Below are 27,968 nucleotides of genomic sequence, written 5' to 3'. Positions count from 1 at the left end.
TAAACGGTTCTTAAATGGACCATCAAAGGGTTATAATCGGGTTAATGAGCTTGAACTGTCTACTCGAGCTATAAATGTACAAAGGTTGGTTCCCGTTCAATCACAATATTCGGTCAGTCCTAGTCGGGCTACGGTCACTAGCTTGGTCTGGGAATGATTGATTATTAATCAGTCAATGCTTGAGCCCAATACATTTAATAATTTGTTGGGCAAGTCTTAGGCTTCAACCGGTCAATTTAGGTTGAGCCTATTGGTGTGGGCCAACTTTTGACATCCTTAATTAAGTGCAACTGCTCTATCAGCCTATTGGTCCAACCATTTTCAGGTGAGATTTAGATTCACCCAATTGGCCATCAGGGCAGACCAACCATCTACTGATGCCGCTCATATTTTGGGAGAGTCAAAAGCTAGCTCGCACCAGTAGGCCCAACCATGATCGATCGATTGAAGCCTAAGATCAGATTGATCAGTTAGTAAACAGCTCAATGCATAGCCTAGATCGATCAATATTCGATTGGATATCAAATTGTGGTAGTAGACCGACTGGGACCAGTAATTGCCCATTATAGCTTAATCAACTTGTTCATGGTTTGTTTATAGCACGATTAACCCAATTATAATCAGATTAACATGAGCCCAATTATAAATCGATACCAAAAATATAGATGCCCATGCTTGACCTATGAGGCTCAATTAAATAAGCTGTATCGTGACGGTGATGGGCCTTAAATTGATAGGCAGTAAATGAAACCCATAACTGGGTAATTGGCTTACAGTATGATTGTGCCAAGCATGTCTAGTGAGAGGGTAAACATCTCATCCTTCATCTTTTTTCACATTTAAAAACTAAAAAAGGGGCATCCTAGATACTTGGATTTAAGTATAAGTTCTGTATCGGGTGTATCAGTCTATACATATTGGTATCAGTGATGATCGATATTGATACGACATTGATTATTTATTTTTTGATCAAGAGCTGGTTTTTTTTATTAAAATTGATTCGATATAACCGATATCAGTATCAGCGGTGACCGATGCGGGTGCTGCCACATTAATACCGTGAAGTAAAACTTTGGACAGATACAGTAGAGCTGAGGGTTTTAAAAACTTGGAAGGATGGGAAATCTTCCTTCCACCGGTCATGGTCTATCGTTCATGTTTATATATATATATCTATAAGTCAAAATGCCCGATCTGTCTTTTCTTTCCACTTCCATATTTGTACAAATATACGCGCTAGAAGGAACTAAAAATGAAATACCAGAACAAAAGAAACCTTAAATTGTTTCCACGTGGCCAGTTTTTCTGCGATTGGATTGGAAAATATTGATTTGAAGGTCCTACCATTTACAGATAAGACCAGAGACATGGAATCACTGCTTCAACGATATTGCTATATAAAATTACAGAATATGGTAGACACTGTTATTAAAATCCAATATTTCTGACCGTTAAATGTCCACCCTTCCTTCCTTATCACACCTCTAAGTCCTCTGTATCTTTTCTTACTCTTCTTCTCTTCGCTCCTCTTCTCAATACTTTAATGGTGTAGTCTTCTTCTTCTTTATCGAATTTCTGAACCTTCTGAGAGACCTGAATTCCGACCGTAGCTTCGTATAACTATTTTTCCTTATTTTATTGTATTGAGAGGTATATATAGAGCTACTGTCACTTTCTGGTTCGGAGCTTTAATGATGAATTCTTTTAAAAATTCTTCACTTATTAAAGACTTGCAATCCTTCTGCTACTGTTGTTATCTGGTAGTTCTGTATTCTTATCATTTGTATATAGAAAGAATTCAAATGTTAATTAATCAGTGTTTCACCATGGACAAGCAGCTCAATCTTGCTAGAAGAAGAAAATGGCACCTAGAAGCAGCAGTCGGGGAAAGAGTAAGGGAGAGAAGAAGAAGAAAGACGAGAAAGGTAGGGAATTAAGATTAGTTTGGACACAATTTTGTTCATTCTTTCTTTAAACTCGACTTAATTAATCATCTATATCTCTTGTTATATATCGCAGTTCTTCCTGTGGCTGTGGACATCACTGTGAAGCTTCCGGATGAATCTGTTATTATTTTGAAGGTTAGTTTTTGCCGTAGATTCAAGAACAGATATCTTAGTAATTGTCATTTCACTTGTCACGTTTAAATCTGATTTCATTATAAATCTAATGGAAATATTGGGGATTTGATGTGGAAAATGAACAGGGAATATCAACGGATAGGATTATCGATGTTCGTCGGCTTTTATCTGTGAATACAGTTACTTGCAACATTACCAACTTTTCGTTATCTCATGAGGTAAGGGTTTCAATTCTTACGAGGTATTGCGATTAATCCAATTGGATAACAGGAGGCAACAAGTATTACTGCAAATCTGCGATTGAAGGGGAAGGAAGAAATCCCCATTAAAAAACGAGAAAAAAAGAAAGGGAAGTTCTGAATTTGGAAGAAATAGTTCAGTAATTATTTATAAAGCTAAATAGTTCGAAGCTTTCGAGCTTCTGCTATCGTTCATGGCACTGTGTAGTCGATGGTCGATCGTTCGGACGTGAGAAAGACGTAAATATCAATCCGATTCTTCCACAGTTCTTCACACAATGGTATTGGTGGAATGGTGGTGGGGTTATTGACGATCAGGTTGGGTGACGGTGGACCACTTTTGGTCTTTGCTGGTCCGACCAAACCCTTTTAATCATCTGGGAGATTATGTTAGTATGAGACGGTGCGACATGGAACAAATGGTAGGGAGGCTACAGTATATCGCTAGATTGGAATGTTGGTAAATGATTTGTTTGTTCTACGCAGGTCCGAGGGTCTCGATTGAAAGATACGGTCGATGTGGCTGCGTTAAAGCCGTGCGTTCTAACCTTGGTCGAAGGTAAGCAAGGGAGTCCTTTGTAATTAAATTTTATTTCAGAAACTTCCCTTAGTTTGTTGTAATTTCTAAAAGAGGCTTCCCTTCCCATGGGGAAAAGCGGGAAAGGTTCAGTTCCAACTTCCAAATTGATTATCTCATTCTTTGAGTCTCTAAGCCTTCATCCAAGTCTTGATTGATTGGTGCCTGTGGTGGAATGGAACAGAGGATTACGATGAGGATGGTGCGGTGGCGCACATCCGAAGGCTGCTGGACATCGTTGCCTGTACGACATGCTTCGGGCCGTCGGGGAGCAAAGAGACAGCAGCAGTCCCAGTTCCCGCAGGCAAGGACTGCAGGTGCGAGGCCGGGAAGAGTGCAGTGGTTGGTGGTGGCCATGATAATAAGAGCCCTAAGCAGCAACCCACCAAATCCCATACAAAACACTCCTCTACGTCTCCGTCTCCGTCTCCGACTCTTACTTCTTCTTCTTCTTCGCCGAAAGATGTCTCCATTGAGGGCGAGGGAGAGATCAGCGGTGCCTGCCCTAAGCTTGGTAGCTTCTACGAGTTCTTCTCGCTTTCCCATCTCACGCCTCCGATTCAATGTGAGTATGATCTCTTCAGTTTCCCACCTCACCCCATCCCTTCTCCTCCTCTTTTTTTTTTTTTTTTTTTTTTTCTTTTTCTATCCAGATTCTGTCAATTTCATTCCGTGTTCATCGGAACAGACTACATAAATATAATTAAAATAGTCATGAACTACTAACTAATATTTAAACGATATCCACCCATTATGGATTTTAAATCGTATTCGCGACCTGGTGTGCATTGAGCGCCATGATCAGAGTGTTATAAGTGGCCGGCCGACCGTTTGGTCATACTTCTGATCAAATGGTCAACCGTCGAGCCTTCCTTCCAAATGAAAGATTTCACTTTTGGCCGTTGGAATGGGCGGTTGGTTGGACCGCCGACTGCTGGCTACCGAACGATCCGAAGTCCTCTTTCAAAAACAATCGTCATTAATTGTTGACTGATTTTTAAGTTGAACTGCTCAAAGAAGATGGATTTGTTGAAGCATTGGGAGCATTTTCGGTGTCTTTTTCATTGATCAGAGCATACCCTTGGTTCATGAAAGATCAATCAGAATCTCATAACCCAGACCATTAAAGTAAGGGTTGTCCCTCTTCTGGTCCAAATTCTTTATTGAGGGATTTATGATTTACGGGAGTTTGTTGCCAACTTTATGGGTGCAGCCATAGATTGCTCTGACAATGTATCCGAAACAGAGCTGGTTGAGATGTGTATGGTAAGGACTAAGGAGGGGAACACTGGATTAGTGGCTGTAAGGGTTAAATTCCCACGCCTCTATTCTTCATTTAGATACCTCATTACATTAACTGTGAAGGATTACCGTGTAATGTTTGTTAGCTATGCTGGGCCTATGTATGTTAGCTGCTAATTCTGAAGTGCTCCATGGCAAGAACATGGGAAGTCTATTGCATTGATTGATGTCGACTGGAAAATAACTACTAGTAGCATCATCAGCTTGAGCTTTGTCTAAATTTTCCTATCTTCTCAATATTGATCTTAAATAGAGTATAATGACAGAGCAGGCTTTTCAAGTTCCATCCCAAGCACTTCAGATAAGTCTTAGTTGAGCTAAATTTACACATTCTACATTTTCATTCGTCCAAAAAAGGTAGCTTTGTTGAAATAAATTTTGGTAGCATGTGGCAGTCCCAAAATGATGAGACTTGTAGTTACATTCCCCCCCCCCCCCCCAAAGTAACCAGTAGTTAATAACAGTTAAATGTGATAGAGAACGGTCCTAGCTGTCAGTGAGTCATGACATCATTAGGAATGATCATTGCTGCTGTGGTTAGTCCCATGGTTGGGAGTTGGGGCGAAGAATGGTGAAGCCATATGTTTCCCACATTTTGCATCAAGGCATTGCATTGTTGGAAACGTGCAGCGATAACATTTTCCAAGCTGCATGTTTCCAGAATTCGGGAGTGAGATTGTCAAAGCACTAATTCTGCTTGGTGGTGAGTTACCATGTTGGAAAGTAACACTAGTGAATATTGTGTGAATTTTGCAGTTATAAGGAGGGTGACAAGACAGCAGATCGATGAAATTTCACCAGACAACTATCTTTTCTCAGTTGAAGTAGGACATACAACCTGAAGCATCTTTTCTTTCTACCATCTGACACATTGTCTAGATTAGAGGTAAGAAAGAGCTACTCTGTTGATTTGCAGGTGAAGCTCTCCAATGGGAAGCTGGTTCTTGTTGAGGTTTGCAGCAAAGGATTCTATAGTGTAGGAAAACAGCGGCTTTTGAGCCACGACCTTGTTGATTTGTTACGGCAACTTAGTAGGGCCTTCGATAATGTTAGTCTCTCTCTCTCTCTCTAGTTTATGCAGAATAGTGTGCTTAATTATATCCTATTCTCAATTTTTTTTATTTTGATAACATGCATTGCTAGATGTATTTTCATTTCTATCGGTGTACTGCAAACAATTTCTAGATCTACAATGAAGAGATTTCTTGGTTATCTGTTTCTAAAATGTCCAAACAGCTGTTGGGTGGCGTCAACAGTATGGGAGATGATAACTTTTTGAGCATCTGATCTAAAGGCTTTCTGGATACATGGTTGAATCAGTGATTTCAGTTGTCATTGTGTAATCAACTGAAGCATAGATTTAACGATTGGGATTGGGACAGCCATATCAGCCTAGTTGACTTGGGATTGGCTGGGACTGATCCCAGTTGACTTTCTGATCCCCACCTTCAAAACTTGGTTGAAACAGGTTCGGGGACCACTGTTGTGCCCAAGGTATTCAAAATCAGATTGGCCAATCTGTATTGGTCACAGCCTCACAGGAATCTTTCACAAGACTTGTACTAATATTATTAACTAATCAGTTCATTATTAGACCCTGTCATGGTATTTGAGTCTCCAAATGCATTATTATTGTATTCTCTCTTTTATTTTTCGTCTTGGCATTCTTTATCTCTTCCCTACGCCTCATGATGTGAGGTAGAAAAACTTTTCATTATGTTATATCATCTTAGGGTAATGATACACCAACCTCCTAGTTCTTTTTATGAGGCACAAACAGTAGAATTTGTCCTGGAAGCAGAAGAGCTACTTAAACTCTGTGAAACCCTCACAAGGGTTTGTGTACGAAGAATGAGAAAGCCCTTATGGGTTGTATCCCAAGACATGGAAAGAGGTGTTTTTATGTCAGCAACAGAAGCCCAAGATCATGGAATTGTTGATCTTGTTGTGGTCGAAAATAGCTGCGATTTCATGAAAATCCGCGATTCCATTTCATGTTTTAATAAACCGAACATTGCTTTGATATTTTATCTTCTTACTGGTTCTAACCGATATCTGGCTGCTAGCCTTATGGTTTGGCCAATCCATATTGGTATTACTGGCCACCATAGTTATCAAGGCGGGATGGCGACCATGGCGTTTTAGAGGGTAAAAAATCAAGGCGACACCCGCCATGGCATGGCACCCAAGGCGTCCAAGGAGACCAAGGAGCCTGGACGCCATGGCGACGCCTTGATAACTATGCTGGCCACTGAACTGACCTGTGGCACTGCAATTTAAATCCTTGGTTGTGCCTGAGTTTGGACCAATCAGGCAGAAACTCAGGATTGTATTGGGATCAGTACTGTCTGATCTGATCCCCGAGTGTGAGCCCTAAAAATAATAGACTTTTTTTCAAATCACAGAAGTATTTATATTTCATCTGTGGCTGAAGTTGGGATAAAAATAGAACGGAATTTGGCTGATTGGCCATAGCTTTAAGAAGTCAAATCATGAAAGGGACTTGGGAATGTATTTTGTGGTATCTGGAGTTCTGGACTACTGTGTTGTCTTTCTTTGCTAGTTAGGAACTAATGATTCTGCAAAACTTGTGTAGTTTGGAGTATTTTTGAAATATTTAACCTAATTTCAATGTGTAATAACTAATAAACCACTTTTACTTATCAATGGGGGGGGGGGGATGGATAAAGAAGGATAGGAGCATGAACTATGGTGCATGATACTACATGGCCCAATGTCTACAGTACCATCTTGAGTGAGGATATTATTTGCTGATTTACCATTAGATTTTTTGTCTGACCTACGTCTTTCATTCACTCGATCTAGTGAAACAATAATGATGTCTGGCAAAGATGTGCAGTATCATACAATTTTGCCCGCATGTCATACCCAATTGTGACATTTAGTACTCTGATGCTTTTTGAGGAGTAAAAGTAGTCAGCAGAAGATGTGACATTTGTCATTGGATTATGTTTCATTTTAGTGACCAAAAGAGCATCGGTCTTTCATTTTTCCAAAAGAGATAAAGCTTTGTCCATCTTTAATGTAAAAACCTCAAAATAAAGGACAGATGTGTTGGTCAACAAGACAGTGAGTTGTCTCGATCGTTCCACCATGATGGCTTCCTACATCTAATGTTCTAGTGAAAAAAGTAGATTTGACAAACAGTGTTGCTTACAGATTCCTGACAGCAGGCAATGTTGGGATTCACTTGGAGAAGTATCTTCATGGTGAGGGACACTGCAGTCTGCAGTGGTTCTCAGAAGGTAACTTGGTGATGGTTTAAGAGTCTCTACTGATAGGTGCAGACCATCTGAGTTACTTTCTTTTTCCCTACCAGGATGGTATTATCTGAAGTTATAGTTTTTGTTTCTTACCTCCCTACTTTTGTTATACTTGTGAAGCCACGTTTTAGGCAAGCTGTTTGTGTCAGTTTGGTAATTGGTTTTGTTTTGAGATTTGGAGATTCTCTGGTGAAGTCATTTCTCTCTGCTTTATGTTTCTTTTACTTAGAGCATTGAGTTGATTTTTCCATAAGCATATCTCATGGCTTATTTTTCAGGCTTATGATGATCTCATGAAAGCATTTTTGGAACGCAACAAGGTATGAAAGCATATCTTGTATCCACTTGGAGCAAAATCTATAGTTGGAAATTGGCATTCCAAAATGTTTCTTTTCCTAAAGTAGCTTTTTTTTTAATCTTTCTTTGCTCTCTGTTTTCCTGGTTTGGGTAAGAACTAATTTATTTTGCAGTTCGGAAATCTCCCTTATGGGTTCCGTGCCAACACATGGCTTGTTCCTCCAGTTGCAGCACATGTGCCATCAATTTTTCCTCCCCTCCCAGTGGAGGATGAGACCTGGGGAGGAAATGGAGGTGGTTTAGGAAGAGATGGAAAAAATGATTTGATTAGTTGGGCTCGTGAACTTTCATGTCTTGCATCTATGCCTTGCAAAACAGCAGAGGAGAGGCAGGTCCGGGATAGGAAAGCCTTCCTCCTTCACGGCTTCTTTGTAGACGTAGCAATTTTAAAAGCAATTTCAGCCATACAGAGTGTAATGGAAAAAGTGGATCCAACCATTGCAGTTGGAAAAGAAAATACTTGTTACTGTGAAAGAGTGGGGGACCTGAGCATCACTGTGAAGAAAGATGCTCGTGATGCTAGTGTTAAGGTAGATACTAAGATTGATGGAAATCAAACAATAGCAGTTGACCCCAGGCATCTGATTGAGAGAAACCTATTGAAAGGGATTACTGCAGATGAAAATACCGCAGCCCATGTAAGATGATCCAAACAAATGCTTCTGTTTTTTTCTTTCACATGGTTTTGAGGATTTTTTGACCAGGAAATTGTTCATATAAAATTTGTTTATGTTGCGTAGTGAGTAAAAATGTATTTTATGAAGTGCAGGATGTTGCCACTCTTGGCATTGTCAATGTTAGATACTGCGGTTATATTGCAGTTGTGAAAGTTGACAAGAGTGAGGGTAGCGATGTGGGTCCATTTCAGAGCATTGAAATCATCGATCAACTGGAAGGTGGTGCCAATGCCCTCAATATGAACAGGTTCTTGTCAGCACCTTTATCATTTTGAAGAAATAACGTGAATCAATTTTGTTTCCTTATTGTATATTGTTATATAATTATAGAAACAATAAGCTGCGCTTGTATTTGTGTGCCATATCTATTACCAAGAATTATTGGTAATCTGTAACGGCAATTCTAGAATTCCTTTAGTGTATGTGTAAATCCCAAAAGTATGTGCAATTCTTGCAGAGAAATTCATGGCCAAGGTTGACTTGATTGAATGGTTAACTTCAATAAATTGCATTTTCCTTGCCTCTGTAAGAGCTCAGGAACTGTTATGGGATTAAGTTGACAAGGATGGTCAGGGCCAAAGGTTGGGTTGAGCTTGCTTTAGAGCAAAAAAAAAAGAGAGAGTCCCCGTGCAAGAGGCTCCCGCTACAGCAGGGTCTGGGAGGGGAAAATGTACGCAGCCTTATCCCCTTCGAAGCAGAACAGGCTGTTTCCCAGTTTTGAACCTGCAATCAACAGCTTGTTTAGAGCAAGGGTTATCAAAATGGCTAGTTGATGCCCAAGTGTTCAGAAATCTTGGGGTGAGGCGAATATAGTTTGGGCCTAGGAAATGATTGATCGGCAAGAAAATAATAAGATATGTTCTTACAATTAAGGATTGTGTATCCTATTGATAGCAATAAAGACCATACTATGGACATATTATACAAGACATTAAACTTCAGTATAAAACTATGTTTTGGTGGCTGAACATCCAAAGCCAAAAGATATGAAGTTTTCACAAAATAACAAAGCCAAGAGCCCCAAGAGGTAAATCCCTAACAAATGCAAGTTAAATAGTCAACTAGTTGAAGCTGGAAGATCAACTCGCCGGTAGCATCCAGGTTACACATGAATCAGTCGCTCCATGCCCTGGCAATTCTTTAGTAAGACTTCCTAGAGTTCTCCTAAATTGGAACCACCGAATTGTGGCTAAATCATTCTCTATGTCTATCTTGCTATTTATAATTTTATATGCACAATTCATAACTTGGTTACCATCAGTTTTTCCCCCTAATATTTCTCATAAATTCATTTTTCTTTATATTCCACACAATTTGATTATCCATCGTTGGGGACTAATCCATCTATGATTAATTTATATATGTTGTTGGTTACAGTTTGAGGTTGCTTCTTCATAAAAGTCCTTCAGAACATAATAGAACATCACGTTCACAAAATTTGGAATGTGAAGACCTCATTTCTGCCCAATCTTTTGTGAAGCGAGTGTTGGAAGAGAGTCTTGCTAAACTTCAGGAAGAGGAAGTAGAACGAGACATTTTCGTGAGATGGGAACTTGGAGCTTGCTGGATACAACATTTGCAAGATCAAAATAATGCTGAAAAGGATAAGAAACCATCCAGTGAGAAGGCTAAAAGTGAAGCAAAGGTCAAGGGATTGGGGAAGCCCCTTAAGCTCCTTAAGAACCACAAGAATAAATCAGATGAGAGAAAACAAAAAGTGCAATCTGAGGATGGGAAATCTCCAGCAGAGGGTTCTTCTACTGAAGCTGAAGATGCTCAGTTGGCCTCTGCAGAATCTAATGTTGAAAGCAAAGCCAATGAGAATGAGCTTGTGTTGAAAGGGATGCTCTCTGGTTCGGCTTTTACACGGTTAAAAGAATCAGCAACAGGACTTCATCGCAAGGTATTGTTTCCTAGATTTTGTTGGAGGATGTATGGTCTTCTTGTTCATGTAAAGAAGTGTGGACTGACCCCCATCGTTTTATGAACAGTCTTTGCAGGAACTAATTGAGATGTCTCAGAAATATTATGATGAAGTGGCTCTTCCAAAGCTGGTAACAACTGAAAACAATCTGAATTAATTTTCTTCTCTGCATTTATTCATAGTTGCTGTAATTTTCATTACTGTCATGCTTTGAGCATTACAGGTCGCAGACTTTGGCTCACTGGAACTTTCACCAGTCGATGGGCGGACTTTGACTGATTTTATGCATACTAGAGGTCTTCGGATGTGCTCACTGGGGAATGTTGTTAGTTCCTGTTCCTTAAACTATGACTTTGTAGCATGTATACATCAGTTTGTTTATATGCAAAGCATCGATTTTTCTCATAAACATTTTCAATTCCAAGGATAAGATAGATTTTTAGAAGCTAAGAGTCTTTATTGTATTAATACGGTAAAGAATCAATGTGCCATTTCCTGCAAAAATAGAGTTTATAAGCGCTGATATTTCAACAACTCCGTTATTTATATGACCAATAGGATTTATCTTGCTGTCATAAAATATCTATTTTTCTAGAAAATATTTTCAAACTTTTTACAAACAAGCAAAGGTATATTATCCAATACTATCATATTTTTTACCGAATGATTGAGATGAGCATCTTGCACATTCCCAGTATTTTATTTATATAGATAGATATTTGCCACTATTTATGTCATGGACTTGGTCAATCTAAGCTTTTTCGTTTAGGGGTGGTGATTAACTATTTGACTCTAGAATCATTACTTACCAATCATGCATGATTTGTTTTATGTGTGAGTTGCTCATACTAAACAATATTGGCGCTCAATTCTTGGTTTACAGAGCCAAAAACTTTCTTTTGAAGTTATTAGCTTTACTGCATTTGGATTCACTCTCCCTTAACTGCTACTCTCTGTATCTTTCATTTGACTAGGTTAAGCTTTCAGAAAATCTATCACATGTGCAGTCACTCTGTATTCATGAGATGATAGTAAGAGCATTTAAGCACTTTCTCCAGGCTGTGATTGCTGCTGTCACCAATCTTGAGGACATGGCTGTGTCAATAGCTGCCACACTGAACCTGATGCTTGGGGTCCCTGAAAATGGTGAATCCTGTCACTCTTGTAATCTGCACGCCCTTGTGTGGAGGTGGCTGGAGGTTTTCCTGATGAAGAGATACAAATGGGATATAAGCAACTTAAACTACAAGGATGTCCGGAAATTCGCTATCCTACGAGGTTTATGCCATAAGGTAATTGATATTGGGATTCTGATTTCTAAGCTTTTGCCAATGATCTACTTTCACTCACACACACACACACACACACACACCCCAAAAAAAAAAAGAAGCTGCTGTCTAATTTTGACAAGTATTGTTGGATTGGAGTAAAAGATCTTCTCATATTGTGTAAATTATTCAGTGATCCTAATGATCTGGTTCCTGTGGATTAGATGATGGTACATATAATGGATTATGTGTTGTGTTGATATACATTAGTGTGGCCCTTACTTAACAGCTTGAGCTTTTGGGATAAGTGGTTGTTACATGGTATCAGAGCCAAGAGGTTAGGTGTTTGATCCCTGGTATGTGCTTGGTGCCACATAATGGTGTCACGTGCAGAGCCATGTGTGTATGAGTGTGTAATGTAAATCTATAATTGAGTAATTAAAACAGTACCAAACAGAATTGTATTCCAGAGAATATAAAATCAGATTAGGGAGAAATCACATAGAACAAAATCAAGAGATCAGATGATCTCTAAACTCAGGTCAAGTTCAGCAAACTAGGGGTAGAACACTTGCTGAAGTTCTTAACTAGATCCAAGGGCTGGATCAGAACTAATGAGTTAATCCCAGTACCATTAGGAGAGGGGTATCCGTATATCCATATATTCACCACTCAATAGAAATCAGAAAATAGCAAGGTTCTAAAACTTGGGTTTTAACCAGCCAGAAACCGAGATATGGTCGAAACCTGTGATTTTTGCCCGGCCAACTCTAGCTGGTGGTTTCGAGGCCCAGAAATGTTTTTTTTGATCTGATTTTTTGTATACAGCCTATTTTTGACATTCTAAACATAATGCACGAACTATTTTCACAAAAAAAAAAAAAAAAAAAAACTCAAAATGGTACTTGTGCTGTTTGACCCAAGTTACTAGTTTATGCACAGTGTACTGAGAATCATAGTTGTTCACGCTTGACACTTAGTTGTCAAGTAAATGTTTTTGTATTTGTATTTCATTTACTTTAGATATTATTCATAAATAAGCAAATACCCCCTATTTGAATCCAATAAAAATAGATAAAAATTCAAATTCCAAAAGGATAAAAAGTCAACCCCCCAGTTCAAGAACAAAAACTGAATTTTAGGATGTAGGTGAAATTTTCAACTTTCTAATGCTGGGGTTTTTCCTTAAATCTATAAATTACATAAATCTTAATATGGTAAAACATTGCTAAAAACCAAAAGTGCGGTAAAATATTAATTTGTTTTGGTGTCTAAAAAATTATTTTCATTCAGAGCCATTTTGATAGCATTAGCGCACACCAAATTAACTTTGACCGGAACATAAAGCCTTCAATATAAATCAGATTTAAGCAACCTTGGATTTGTTAGAAAGCTTTGTGTTGATAGCTTTCCAATAAATCCAAGATTTCTTAAATCTGATTTATATTGAAGGAGTTATGTTCTGGTCAAAGTTAATTTGGTGTGTGTGAATGCTATAAAAATGACTCTGAATGAAAATAACTTTATAGACATCGAAACAAATGAATATTTTACCGCACTTTTGGTTTTTAACAATCTTTTACCATATTAAGATTTATAGAATTTATAGATTTGAGAAAAACCCCAACTTAGAAAGTTTAAAATTTCATCTACCATTGAAAATCCAGTTTTTGTTCTTGAACTGGGGAGTTGACTTTTTATCCTTTTGAAATTTTATTTTTTAACTACTTTTAGTGGATTCAAATAGGGGGTATTTACTTATTTACGAATAATATCTTAAGTAAATGAAATACAAATACAAAAACATTTACTTTGTCTTGGTTTCTGGCATAAATAACTGTCTGTCCTAGTTTCGAGCCAGGTTTCCTCAAGTTTCGATGGCCATGAATGTCGAAACTTGCGAAATATGGGTTGTTTAGGCCAAAACAGGTCGAAACCAGTGACTTTTTGTTAACAACCCTTAGAACTGAATGCTTGAGTGCCATAATCGATCACCTAGCCCCTTTATTTATAATAACCAGAATTACAACTTATTCCTACTCAAAGTAGGAATGCAACTTATGCCTAATCAAAGTAGGAATGCCCCCCTTACCTATTCCAATTAGGAATTCCCATTACAACTTGGAATCCCAAATAGAGATCGGTTAAGGGGAAAAAACACAGAAAAGGAAATAAAAATAAAAGATAAAACCAATAAAACCAAAGGACTAAATTACCCTTATAGGGTAATTTAGCCTATCTCAACACTCCCCCTTAAGTTGGAGCAAAGATGTCGATCATGCCCAACTTAACTAGATTGGGATGAAACAATTTCCCAGATAATCCTTTGGTGAAGATATCAGCAAGTTGATTAGCGGATGTCACAAAGGGAATACAAATCAGCCCATCTTCTAACTTCTCCTTGATGAAATGCCTATCCACCTCAACATGCTTGGTACGATCATGTTGTACTGGGTTGTGTGCTATGCTGATTGCAGCCTTGTTGTCGCAGTATAACATCATAGGAAGACGAATAGGAACACCAAGATCTTGTAGCAAACCTTTAAGCCAGAGTAACTCATAAATACCTTGTGCTATAGCCCGAAACTCAGCTTCGGCACTAGAACAAGCAACTACATTTTGCTTCTTGCTACACCATGTGACAAGATTTCCACCTACAAAGGAGCAATACCCAGAAATAGACTTGCGATCCGCAGAACCAGCTCAATCAGCATCAGTGTATGTTTCTATCCGTAGGTAACCATGTGCAGACAGAAGAATTCCTTTTCCAGGAGCTGAATTCAAATAGTGCAAGATATGAAGAACAACCTCCATATGAGAAGAGTAGGGATCATGCATAAACTGACTCACAATACTCACAGCGACAGCAATGTCAGGACGAGTGTGTGAGAGATAAATCAGCTTCTCTACAAGTCTTTGGTATCGGCCTTTATCAACAGGCTCACCCTCTTTTTCCTTGAGTCGAACAGTAGGATCCATAGGAGTATTTGAAGGATGGCAGCCTAACAACCCGGTTTCAGTCAATAAGTCTAGGACATACTTCCTTTGGGAGAGAAAAATGCCCTTAGAAGATCTGGCCACTTCAATCCCAAGAAAATATCGTTGTTTTCCTAGATCTTTAATCTCAAATTCTTGTCCAAGGAAGGTCTTCAACCGTCTGATCTCATCACCATCATTGCCAGTAACCACTATGTCATCAACGTAGACTATAAGAGCAGTGAGTTTTTAACCAACCCTCTTTATAAAGAGTTTGTGATTAGCATTACTCTGCTTATAGCCCACAGAAATCATGGCCTTGTGGAACCGGCCAAACCATGCTCGTGGTGATTGCTTCAGCCTATATAGTGCATGCTTCAGCCTACACACTTTTCCTTGGTTTCTGTCACAAGAAAACCCTGGTGGAATGTCCATATACACCTCCTCATCCAGTGTTTCATTTAGGAAGACATTTTTTACATCTAGTTGCTGCATATCCCATCCAAGGTTGACTGCACAAGATAATAACACACAAACAGTATTTAACTTTGCAACAGGAGCAAAGGTTTCCTGGTAATCAATGCCGTATGTCTGAGTGAACCCCTTGGCCATGAGTCATGCCTTATACCTATCCACAGTGCCATCCACCTTTTGTTTCACCACAAATACCCATTTACATCCAACGGTTTTCTTCCTAGGTGGAAGAACCACAAGCTCCCATGTGTTATTTTTCTTCAAGGCCTCCATTTCTTCCATCATAGCTGCCTTCCACTTTCCATCTGATAGAGCTTCCTGCCAATTGTTAGGAATACGAACAGAAGAAAGAGAGGAAACAAAAGCACGAAAGGATGGGGAAAGGGAGTCATAAGAAACAACATGAGATATGGGATGCTGAGTGCAAGTCCTGACACCTTTGCGAAGAGCAATAGGTAATTCAGGAGAAGGAACATTACCAGGTGGGGAGGTAGGTTCTGGATCCGGGTTCGGCAATTGGATGGGTACTGGAGTAACAGTTGATTGAACCTGCTTATGTTTCCTTCCATAGGTCTTCCAGTACTGTCATCAATCCTCCTCTGAAATTCACTAATAGTCCTCTGGACAGGAGTCTGGACTGGGGTAGTTTGCTCCCCCTAAATAGAGATGGTCTCCCCCTGTATAGGGATCTCTCCCCCTGACTCAGGGGAAGTACTAGGAGCAGGCCAAACTGGTTCAGACTGATTGTAAACAGACTGGAGTGGAGGTGAAGAGTCTATGGTCAGCACATCTTCACTAACAATCTCCCCCTGAAGAGGTGGGGACACATAATAGGAAACACTTTCATGAAACACGACATCCATGCTGACCAAAGTCCGGCGGGATGGAGGGTAATAGCATTTGTACCCTTTCTGTGTAGCAGAGTAACCTAAGAAAATGTAGCGGAGACTACGTGGTTCAAGTTTACCAGGGGACATTGTATCCTTGGCATAACAAACGCAGCCAAAGACCTTAGGGGGAACGATAAAGGAAGAAGAGCCAAGTAATAGCTCAACAAGGGGTCTGGAATTAAGAACCCGACTGGGCAGCCTATTAATCAAATAGGCTGCAGTAAGGACAGCATACCCCCAATAAAGGGAAGGGACATTGCGAGCAAACAGAAGAGCTCTAGCCACCTCCAAGAGGTGGCAGTTTTTCCTCTCAGCCACCCCATTTTGGGCTGGAGTATCAACACAGCTGGTCTGATGGAGGATTCCATGGGCAGCAAGGTATTTTTGGAGCTGACCTTCCTTATATTCTGTCCCATTGTCACTCCTCAAAATTTGAAGAGTGGCATTAAATTGGGTCTTAACCAGTAGGTAAAAATGCTGAAAACATGAAAACACTTCATTTTTTGTATGCATAAGGTAGACCTAAGTAAACCTAGAATAACAGTCAATAAAGGTTACATACCACCGATGACCAGAAAGAGAAACTTTTCTACTAGGACCCCACACATCAATATGAACAACATATAATAAGGAAGAAGATCTTTTATTAGAAATGGGATAATTTGAACGTGTCTATTTAGCCAAGACACAAGGCTCACAAAAGAAATCTTCCTTATTATAATCTTTAACTAATGCTGGAAATAAAGTGGATAAAGTGCCTAAAGGGGGAATGACCTAGTCTAGAGTGCCATTTGTGCAATTCAGAAGAGAAAGATGCCGGGTGACAGAGCCTAGAAGGTAAAGCCTAGGTAGATGTAGGATTTCCATCAAGCAGGTACAATCCGCCATGCACTTTACCTCATCCAATCGTCTTCCCTGAGTCCAGTTCCTGAAAAACACAATGAGCGGGAAAAAAAGTTACTTTACAATTCAGAGATTTGGTGATACTGCTAATGGAAAGAAGATTAGTGGTAAACTTAGGAATGTGCAACACAAATGACAGTGTAAGAGAAGGAGAACAACCAATGGATCCTTTCCCTGAGACGGAGGACAGGGACCCATCAGCAATTTTGACTTTATCTTTACCAAAAGCAGGAGAATATGTATTAAAGAGGCTGGAAGAACCTGTCATGTGATCAGTAGCACCGAAGTCGATGATCCAAGGAGTGGAGACTACTGATGCACAATGACCAGCAAAAGAAATACCTGTACGGGCAAAGAAGGAACCTGAATTGGCAGCAGATGTAGTAGAGGCAACGGATGTGTTCAACAGACGCCGGAGAGCCTGGAGTTCTTCCTGGGAGAAACCAATGTCAGCAGTGGGAGTTGGAGCTATACTTTCAGTGTGATTGGCTTTGTTTTTAGGCTTAGTATGACCACGTTTGGCCTCAAAATCAGCAGGCTTCCCATGTAATTTCCAACACTGAGCCTTAGTGTGATATGGTTTGTGACAATAATCACACTTCACAGGCTCTTTGGCAGTAGCAGTAGTAGCAACACTGTCAGAAGAAGTATTTGGGGTGGAGCCAGTAGTCTGTAAGGCTGATCTCTCAACTTTAGGAGTGATCAACATGGCAGCCCTTCGTGTCTCTTCACTGTGAACATAAGAAAAAGTCTCCTCTAAAGTGGGGAAAGGAACCCGACCAAGAACTTGCACCCGAAGAGGATCATAAACATCATTAAGGCCAGCCAGGAAATCATAGACCCGAAACTGATCAACATAAGAGTGATAGGCAGTAATGTCAGTAGTAGTAGTAGGTTGAAACTGAGCATAGTGATCCAATTGCTGCCATAAACACTTGAGGGCAACATAGTATTTAGTGACAGACATCTCCTTCTGAGTAGTATTTTGGAGTGCCTTCCTGATTTCAAAAACTTGAGCACCACTACTTGAACGACCATAAGTTCCCTTGACAGCAGTCCATATCTGAGTAGCAGTGTCAAGGAGTAGTTACTGACTGGAGAGGTCAGTGGTCATAGAATTCAAAACAAATGACATCACCATAGCATCGTTGGCAGCCCATTTAGTACGGGTAGCACCTTCTTCAGTAGGCTGTTTGGTGGTGCCAGTGAGATGTCCAATGAGTCCCCTACCAGCCACGGTCAAGGATAGTGATCTGGCCCAAATCAAATAATTCGTACCATCAAGCTTAATGGCAGCAGCATAGGGAAGAAAGTCATTCCTAGTCTGACCATCTCCTCCGGAAATAGCAGTAGTCGTCTCTAAGTCACCCATAATTCAGCTAGGCAGAAATCGATCCACTAATTTGAAAAAAAAAACAGATCTTCAAAAAAACTGAATCGAGTGTGAAGGATGGGTTTTGAAGTTGCAGCACTTTCAGCCGTCAGAATAGGCTGAAAGATAGATCGAGTGATCCTCTAGTAGTGGGGAAGAAGTCCTCCAAAAATTAGCTCTTTCTGATGAGCCAATAAGAAACCCTAATTTAATAAAAAATTAGGTAAAAAACCTGTGTTTGGAGAATCCGCAGGTCTGGATCTGAATTATACTTGATCCAATTCTGCAGTCTTCAAATAGGGAAGGTATGCACCAATAATAGCAGAAAATAATCTCCAAAAAAAAGGAAAGATCAATCTTCAAGTATTGGAAGAACTCGATCTTCAAGAATGGAGGAGATCTACTGGCAGAATTAGGTCATACCAATAATCTTCAGTCTTCAATTAGGTAGGATTGAGGGCAGCATCTAAATCTTCATCAGATCACCTCACAGTTGTTGCCCTGAATGAGAGAGAGGAGCCGAGAGTGGTGGAGAAGAGAAAACTAGAAACCGTGGAGAGGGGAAAGTGAAAAATAAAAAACAAAAAACTGAGAAAGCTGCTCTTTAGATCAGAATTGGCTCTGATACCATGTTAACAGCCCTTAGAACTAAATGCTTGAGTGCCATAATCGATCACCCAGCCCCTTTATTTATAATAACCAGAATTACAACTTATTCCTACTCAAAGTAGGAATGCAACTTTGTTAAGAATGGCTGTATTGTATCAGGGGTATATGTGTAAATATCCCCTTGTATTATTTTCTTATTTTTTGTCATTTGTATAAGGCCAAGGGCCTAGGTGTAATTTACTATTCTTTTCAATATAAGCATGTTAGTCTCTAGGTTAGAGACAGAACACTTGAACACCAAAACCGTGGCTGCTCTCTTCCCTTTCTTCTCTTCTCCTTCTTCAGCCTAAAATCTAACATGGTATCAGAGCTGTTTGCTCTTGGAGTTTGAAGGTGATCGAAGATTGTTTGGAAGGTGAAGAACAGTCTCTGTGAAGGAAAATAGCATACCTTCTCAGACCTGTTTCTCTCTTGTCTGCAGTCCAAATACTGAGCAACCAAGTGCTTTAGTTTCGTGTGGAGGTCTTGTTTCTTCTCATTGTGTCCTCCCACATCTCTTGGAAGCACCCAAGGAGTAGAAGGGAATCTCGGCCAGGCTGTTCTGCCTCTGTTTTCTGCCAGCTGCAGTGGTTTTTGGCTCTTGTTGCTTCAATAGGTTCTTGTTTGACCTGTTTCTTTGGTCTATTTGAATCGTTTTTGGTAAGGAACAATACTCATCCTTACTCCGTGGTTGTTTGATCAGTTTTTAGGGATTTAAAGGCCTATTTTCAGGCTATTTATATCTGTTTTTCGTGGTTTTCTATTGCTGTATTTGTGGGACTGTTGTTGTGGTTGAGATATTTGTTATTTGGGCCTATCAAGTGTTTGATTAAAGGTCAAAATGGGTGACAAAGATGCTGCAACACCCCTGCCTCTTGTAGACACAGCCCAAACAGCCCCATTTCTTCCTTCCTCCTTTGAGAGTCCCAATATCCAACTCCCTATTGCCAAACTCGAGAACCACAACTATTTGGATTGGTCCCGGTCCATGAAATTGATTCTCCGGTGTAGGGGAAAGATGGGTTACATCAATGGTAGTATACAGGCCCCTCTTCCGACTGAGCAAGGGTATCCCAAGTGGGACTCTGAGAATTCCCTGGTGATGGCCTGGTTTCTTTTCTCCATGAAGCCTGAGATTGGAAGAAGATTTATGGGCAAGGAGACTGCCAAGGACATTTGGGATAGTGTGGCCCGTATTTTTGATCGGGTTGGGGACTCTACTAAGGTGTACCAACTTCTCCAACAGATTGTTAGCTTGCGCCAGGGTGAGAGAAGTATCTCTGAATACTATAGCCTTGTTGTGGGCCTGTGGGAAGAGTATGACCATTATAGAGATCTCCAGTTATGCCCTGCTGATGAGGTCAAGGTGCATCGGCTGTTTGAGAGAGAGAGGGTCTTATTTCTTCTTAGAGGTCTTAATGCTGATTTTGAGCCTCTTAGGGTGCAAAGCCTTGGCCGTCCAAGTCTTCCCTCACTGGAGGAGGTGTGTGGATATCTACAGAGTGAGGAGACCCGTAGGGGTGCTATGGGGACTGCCCCCACTGTTGCACTCTGCACTTGTTTCTTCCACTCCCCCTCAGGACTCCACCAAGGGGGCCGACAAGGGGGTTGCTAAGGGAGCTGTGAAGGGTCGATTCCTATGTGACCATTGTGGCAAGAATGGGCATACTAAGGATTTTTGCTGGGATCTCCATGGGAAGCCCCCTGCTGGTTCATCTGGAGGGCGAGGACAGCGGAAGAAAGGGCCTAAGGCTCATGTTGGAGTTGTTGAATCTGATGAATCCTCTGTTTCCAAGGAGGACATTGTTGCATTTCGCCGGATTGTGGTTCATTTGGATGGTTCCTCTGCCACGTCCTCAGGTTCCTCTGCCACCGGTTCTTCCACTACACTGCAGGCTTCCTCCTTCGGCCTCACCTCTTGGGTCATTGACTCAGGTGCCACAGATCATATGACTGGTAGGTCACAGCTATATAATTTCTATTCTGTTTGTTCTGGGAAAGATAAGGTAAAAATTGCTGATGGTACCTTCTCTTCTATTTCTGGTAAGGGAGATATCCAGGTTGCACCTTTTTTACCCTTGAAGTCTGTTTTTCATGTTCCCAACTTTGCCACTAACCTTCTTTCTGTTAGTCAATTGACTAGATCTTTGAACTGCTTTGTCACCTTCTTTCCTACCCATTGTCTTTTTCAGGATTTGGTGACGAAGAGGGTGATTGGCAGTGGTCGTGAAGCTAATGGCTTGTATGTTTTGGAGACTGGTACTTCCCCTGTTCTGCAAGCTCAGTCCTATGTTTGTGGGCAAGAAGGTGGACGTACTCAGGAGGATATTCTGCTATGGCACCGTCGCTTGAGGCACCCCTCCTTTTTTGTTATGAGGAAACAGTTGCCACATTTGTTTACTTCTTTTCCTGTCTCGTATGTTTTTCATTGTGAACCTTGTCTATTTGCCAAAAGTTGTAAAACAGTTTATGCATCTAATGGTAATAGATGTACTTCACCTTTTCATCTTATCCATACTGATGTTTGGGGGCCCTCCCCTGTTACTTCTTTGCGTGGCTTTTGCTACTTTGTTTCTTTTATTGATGACTTTTCTCGAGTTACTTGGGTTTTTCTTTTGAAACATAAGAGTGATGTCCATGTTGCATTTACAAACTTTTATGAGTTAGTGTATGCCCAATTTCAAACTTGGATTCAAATTGTTCGCTCAGATAAAGGTGGGGAGTATATGTATAGTGGTTTGGAAACCTTTTTTTCTGACCATGGCATTATTCATCAGGTGGCTTGTGTTGATACCCCTCAACAAAATGGGGTGGCTGAAAGAAAAAATCGCCATCTCCTTGAAGTGGCTAGATCACTTTGGTTTACCATGCATGTTCCAAAAACTTTTTGGTCTGATGCTTTACTCACTGCTGTCTTTCTTATTAATCACATGCCTTCTAGTGTCTTGAACTTCCAGGTTCCTCTTGATCTCTTGCCTTCAAGGTCCTCTTCTTTTTCTCTCCCTCCAAAGGTGTTTGGGTGTATTTGCTATGTCCATATTAGCAAATCTGCCCGCACTAAATTGGATCCTAAGGCCCTGAAGTGCATCTTTCTTGGGTATTCCTCCACCTCAAAGGGGTATAAATGCTATCATCCTCCTACCTTTCGGTGGCTCCTCTCCAAGGATGTTCATTTCTTTGAAAACATTCCGTATTTTCAGTCCCCTCTTCAGGGGGAGTGTGGTGGTGGTGTTGAAGGTGAAGAGGTTCCCGAGTTTGTGTCATTTCCTTTCTCCTCTCTTGTTCCTATTTCTCCTTTCCAGCTTGACAAAGGGAAGAAAAATTTTGTGGATATTGTTGTTGAGGGGGAGCCTCCTAGTGCACAGGAAAACAGAGAACAGGGGGAGTTATTGGTGTATACGAAGGATAGGAGAAATCCTCCTTCATGGCTTCCTATAAAGAAGACCTACCAAAATCCTTCTTCATCTCCTCATCCTGAGCCTTCATCAGTTGAGACAGGTATACCTTCCTCTAATTCTCCATTCTTAGACTTAGATCTTCCTATTGCTCACCGAAAGGGAACTCGGGCATGCACTAATCCTATTGCCAAGTTTGTTTCCTATGATTCTATCTCCCTTACAGGTAAAGCCTTTACTGTGGCTATCTCATCCATCTCTATTCCCAAGAATGTAACAGAGGCTATGGCAGATCCAAAATGGAGAGAAGCAATGAACACAGAGATGTTGGCTCTTGAGAAGAATCACACTTGGGATCTTGTTGAACTCCCTAAAGGGAGAATCCCGGTTGGGTGCAGATGAGTATTCACAGTTAAGTTCAAGTCTGATGGTACTGTGGAAAGGTATAAGGCAAGACTTGTCGCCAAGGGGTATACACAGGTGTATGGCATTGACTATCAGGAAACCTTTGCTCCAGTGGCCAAGCATAACTCCATCCGTGTACTTCTCTCAATGGCTGCAAATCTTGATTGGCCATTGTACCAACTTGATGTGAAGAATGCATTCTTACATGGTGACCTAGAAGAAGAAGTATATATGTACTCTCCTCCTGGGTTCAAGCATCCTGGTGATAATGGGAAAGTGTGTCGACTTAGGAAGGCTCTCTATGGACTCAAACTGTCTCCCAAGGCTTAGTTTAAGAGGTTCAGACAAGCCCTCCTACAGAATGGCTACACTTAAAGTCAAGCTGACCACACATTGTTTATACAGAGGAAGGGCAGCACTATTACAGCTCTCATTGTTTATGTTGATGACATTGTGGTCACGGGAAATAGTGAAGCTGAAATCTCAAAGCTTAAGCTTTATTTGGCTCGGCAGTTTGAGATCAAAGATCTTGGTCTATTGAAGTATTTTCTGGGGATTGAAGTTTCAAGATCTAAGCAAGGGATCAATGTTTGTCAAAGGAAGTTTGTTCTTGATCTACTTAAGGAGACAGGCTACTTAGGATGCAAACCAATCTCCTCCCCTATTGAGCAAAACCACAAACTAGGGGAAGATTGTGGTAAACCTCTGGTGGATGCTGAAAAGTATCAGAAGCTAGTAGGTAAACTTATCTATCTCTCACTCACCCGACCTGACATCACCTATGCTGTTGGAGTAGTGAGTCAGTTTATGCATGCACCCAAGATGGGACATCTTGATGCAGTTTATAGGATCCTCAGGTATCTGAAGTCATGCCCTAGAAAAGGTCTTCTCTTCTCTAGGAATGGTCACTTGAGAATTGAAGTATATACAGATGCTGATTGGGCTGGGTCTATCTCTGATAAGAGATCCACATCTGGATACTGTACCTTTGTTGGAGGCAATTTGGTCACCTGGAGGAGTAAGAAACAACCAGTGGTAGCCAGGTCAAGTGCTGAAGCAGAGTTTAGAGCCATGGCTCATGGTGTGTGTGAAGTCTTGTGGTTGAAGAAGCTTGTCCAAGAATTGGGGTTTGAGAGAACTGAACCTATGAGTCTATATTGTGACAACAAGGCAGCCGTCAGTATTGCTCACAACCCAGTTCAACATGACAGGACAAAGCATGTTGAGGTTGACAGACACTTTATTAAGGAGAAAATAGACTCTAAGGCTATTTGTACTCCCTTTGTGAAGACGAATGAACAAGTGACTGATATCTTCACCAAAGGACTTGGCTCCAATCGCTTTAGTTTTATGTTAGACAAGTTGGGTATGTATGACATATACCACCCAACTTGAGGGGGAGTGTTAAGAATGGCTGTATTGTATCAGGGGTATATGTGTAAATATCCCCTTATATTATTTTCTTTTTTTTTTTTTTGTCATTTGTATAAGGCCAAGGGCCTAGGTGTAATTTACTATTCTTTTCAATATAAGCATGTTAGTCTCTAGGTTAGAGACAGCACACTGGAACACCAAAACTGTGGCTGCTCTCTTCTCCTTCTTCAACCTAAAATCTAACAAACTTATGCCTAATCAAAGTAGGAATGCCCCCCTTACCTATTCCTATTAGGAATTCCCATTACAAATAGGAATCCCAAATAGAGATCGGTTAAGGGGAAAAAACATAGAAAAGGAAATAAAAATAAAAGATAAAACCAATAAAACCAAAGGATTAAATTACCCGATAGGGGTAATTTAGCCTATCTCAACAAAATCTTCATCAAATCACCTCACAGTTGCTGCCCTGAATGAGAGAGAGGAGCCGAGAGCGGCGGAGAAGAGAAAACCAGACACCGTGGAGAGGGGAAAGTGAAAAATAAAAAACAAAAAACTGAGAAAGCTGCTCTTTAGATCAGAATTGGCTCTGATACCATGTTAACAGCCCTTAGAACTGAATGCTTGAGTGCCATAATCGATCACCCAGCCCCTTTATTTATAATAACCAGAATTACAACTTATTCCTACTCAAAGTAGGAATGCAACTTATGCCTAATCAAAGTAGGAATGCCCCCCTTACCTATTCCTATTAGGAATTCCCATTACAACTAGGAATCCCAAATAGAGATCGGTTAAGGGGAAAAAACACAGAAAAGGAAATAAAAATAAAAGAAAAAACCAATAAAACCAAAGGACTAAATTACCCCTATCGGGTAATTTAGCCTATCTCAACACTTTTTAAAAACCACCCACATGTCGTCTCGGTTTCTTGCGAAACTGAGATATCTCGGTGGTTTTGACAGGTTTCGACCGAGTTCTCTTTCCATGGAAAATAGGAATATGGTGACCAATCAATTCTGAACATAAGCCATAAAACTGAGCAATAACAGATCAGTAAAAAAACCAGAACTTGAATCAGTATACTGATGCTCAGAATATCAGTTACGAAATAAGGGCAGAATTGGAATAATAAAATAAATCCAGATCAGCAGGTCTGATCTAGGTCAAAATCTGGTCGAAGGCTTCCTTTAGGTTTAAGAACAACTTCTTAAAATCCGAGGATGATCCGATGGCTAGATTCGCTCAGCTGGAATTCGTGTAAAACAGTCTTGCATATGATTTCCAGATTAGACCAGGAATTGCAGAAAATTCAGAGAAGCACTTACTTGAATTAATGGAGAAGAAGGAGGAAGAAGAATAAGAATAAGGGGAGAGAAGGGCAGCAGGGCTTCCCACCCGCAAGGTGTTTGGATGGAACAAACACCAACCAGCCTTGATCAAACACAAGGGATTCTTCACGCAGGAAGGAGAAAGCAACAACTTTGTTTTCATCAATCAAAATTCATGTACAATACTGAATCCCTTGCAAACTTATATAGAAAACTCAAAACAGACGCAAACACTGAAAAGGAAAGGCCTAACCCAATCCTTAACTAATAAGGTAACTTAAACTGATTGAAAAACTGAAATAATAAAGGAAACTGATTCAAAACAGGACTGGACTTATAGAATCCTAATCCAGCTTAACTAAAACACTTAAGATCAATTAAAATAAAGAAATAAAGACACTTATCCTAGCCTTTACCCATATTATAGGCCCATTAAAGTTACTATTACAAAGAAAACCCATTGGACTAAAGGCCCAACATATATATAACCCAACCCAAAGCTTATTTAAATGATTTAACTGCATCACTGTGGGCCTGCACATGCTTGGGGAGGGGGTGTTGTGTGTTGATATACATTGCTGTGCTCCTTACTTAACAGTTCGAGCTTTTGGGATAAACATTTGTAACAATATGATATCGAATCTACTGTTAGAACATATATAAATATAATAATGCCGCTTAACCTAGAGTAGGAAGATGGAAAAGCAGTCCTGATTGGTTTTATGATCACATATATAAATGTAATAGTATGCATTCACATGGTTGGAATTTCCATTCAATTGACTCTACTAAGGAGGATTGGTTTTATGATCACACCAATCTGACCCCATGTATTCCTTTGAATGATTGACACAAGTATAGAAGTGCAAATTATGTTACATATCTGTCTGTTAAGCCATTCAAGCAAAATGTCTTGGCCCAAAAGATCTCTTTGTCAGGATGAATCATGCATTGGCTTTCAACCAGTATGGATTTTTCCATGAGAAGCACGTAGGGCAGCTTATTTTGTCTGTCTTGAGCACTCTACATAGAACTTAATGAGACTTGTGAAACTTAAAGACATGGTAAGTATTGTTTGTTGCTCCATCTATGGGAACTAAATTGGGGAAAATTTCAGGATTTGTTGGCTTGAACATTTGGTTTGTTTGGAGTGTTTCATGCAACATGGATCCTGCATTTAATCATTGGAAAAGGACATTATGCTTTTAATTCTTTGCAGGTGGGTATTGAATTGGCTCCCAGGGATTTTGTTATGGATTCTGCAAACCCTTTCAGAAAAGTGGACATTATTAGCTTGGTACCAGTGCATAAGGTGATGAGCAACAGAGCACTCCTTCTTTAAATAATGAAATGAATTCTTCATAGTGTGAAACTGGACCCTGAAGTGACTGAATGGGCTAATATCCATACTTAGTTGCCGCCTTGTTTCTTTGCAGCAAGTTGCTTGCTCATCCGCAGATGGGCGACAACTTCTGGAGTCGTCAAAAACTGCATTAGATAAGGGAAAGCTGGAAGATGCTGTCAGCTATGGAACTAAGGTATTCCTTATCTCAAAACATTTCTTAGTGATCATTGAAAAATGGTGTTTCAGCCAAAGTAACCATATAATATTAGTAACTTAAGAACATACCTTAAAATAATCCTAACTTATGAGGGTGGTGGTGTTCTTACTTATTAAATAATAGGGTAAAGTACACGTACCCCCCTAGAATGCACCCAATATTCTTCGTACCCCCCTAAGCGGCTCAATATTCCACGTACCACCCCTGCTTTACACCCCAAATGCCATTTAAGTCCACACTAGGTATTAAATGCTATAAAATGACCAAACTACCATTTCTTCTATCTTTTCTAAAATTTGAAAAAACCTAATTGTTCTGACCTATTTGCTAAAATTTGAAAAGACTATAATGCCCTTATCTTCCCCAAATCATCATCTTCGTTTACATACCCACCACCACCATTAACACCATCACCATCACCATCCCACCGCCAAGCCTCACCTCAGTGTCTCTCCTCCCCTCCTCTACTTCCCCACCTCTCGTTGAGTTGGGAGCCACACGATCGGTGTATTCGTATGCATAGTTAGCAACAACGGCGATCGACTGAGACGGGTGATGCATCGCATGGTAACCTAAAATCTGCTGCTGATGCTGATCCGAAGGCATGTGAATAAGCGGTGGAGCTGCTGTGGCAGCCGTTCTGTACACATGGGCTGCCGATTCGGGCTTAGCAGGAGGAGTTGCGGTCATGGGGGGATAAATAGGCGCAGCGGGCTCTTTGAAAGCTGCTGCTGCAGTAGAAGTGATCATGGCAGGGTTGGGTGATGTTGAGGGTCGACTAGATGGGACGGTTTGAGTGTCGCCTACATAGGATTGAACAGGCAAGTTGTAAGCTTGTGGTTGCCTAACAGGCAAGAAATACATTGGGTATTGCTGCTGATCGAGTTGGTGAGGAAGCTGCTGCTGCTGCTGCGCCGAAGGGTACATGA

General features: G+C 40.4%; 1 protein-coding gene across 1 annotated transcript; it reads left to right on the top strand.

Moving 5' to 3' along the window:
• Nucleotides 1-1,838: 1,838 nt before the first annotated feature.
• On the top strand, nucleotides 1,839-27,968 carry LOC122655910 (protein TSS-like). The gene is made up of 17 exons (XM_043850295.1): nucleotides 1,839-1,925; nucleotides 2,020-2,081; nucleotides 2,207-2,299; nucleotides 2,807-2,879; nucleotides 3,082-3,462; nucleotides 4,956-5,023; nucleotides 5,116-5,247; nucleotides 7,762-7,803; nucleotides 7,954-8,478; nucleotides 8,610-8,764; nucleotides 9,895-10,420; nucleotides 10,509-10,571; nucleotides 10,665-10,766; nucleotides 11,416-11,733; nucleotides 26,697-26,789; nucleotides 26,914-27,090; nucleotides 27,891-27,968. The coding sequence occupies exons 1-17, from the start codon at nucleotides 1,862-1,864 to the stop codon at nucleotides 27,966-27,968; spliced, it is 2,952 nt and encodes a 983-aa protein (XP_043706230.1). The 5' UTR covers nucleotides 1,839-1,861.

Source organism: Telopea speciosissima, chromosome 1 (genome assembly GCF_018873765.1).
Source record: "Telopea speciosissima isolate NSW1024214 ecotype Mountain lineage chromosome 1, Tspe_v1, whole genome shotgun sequence".
Taxonomy (NCBI): Eukaryota; Viridiplantae; Streptophyta; class Magnoliopsida; order Proteales; family Proteaceae; genus Telopea; species Telopea speciosissima.
This window is presented reverse-complemented; position numbering and strand designations above follow the sequence as displayed.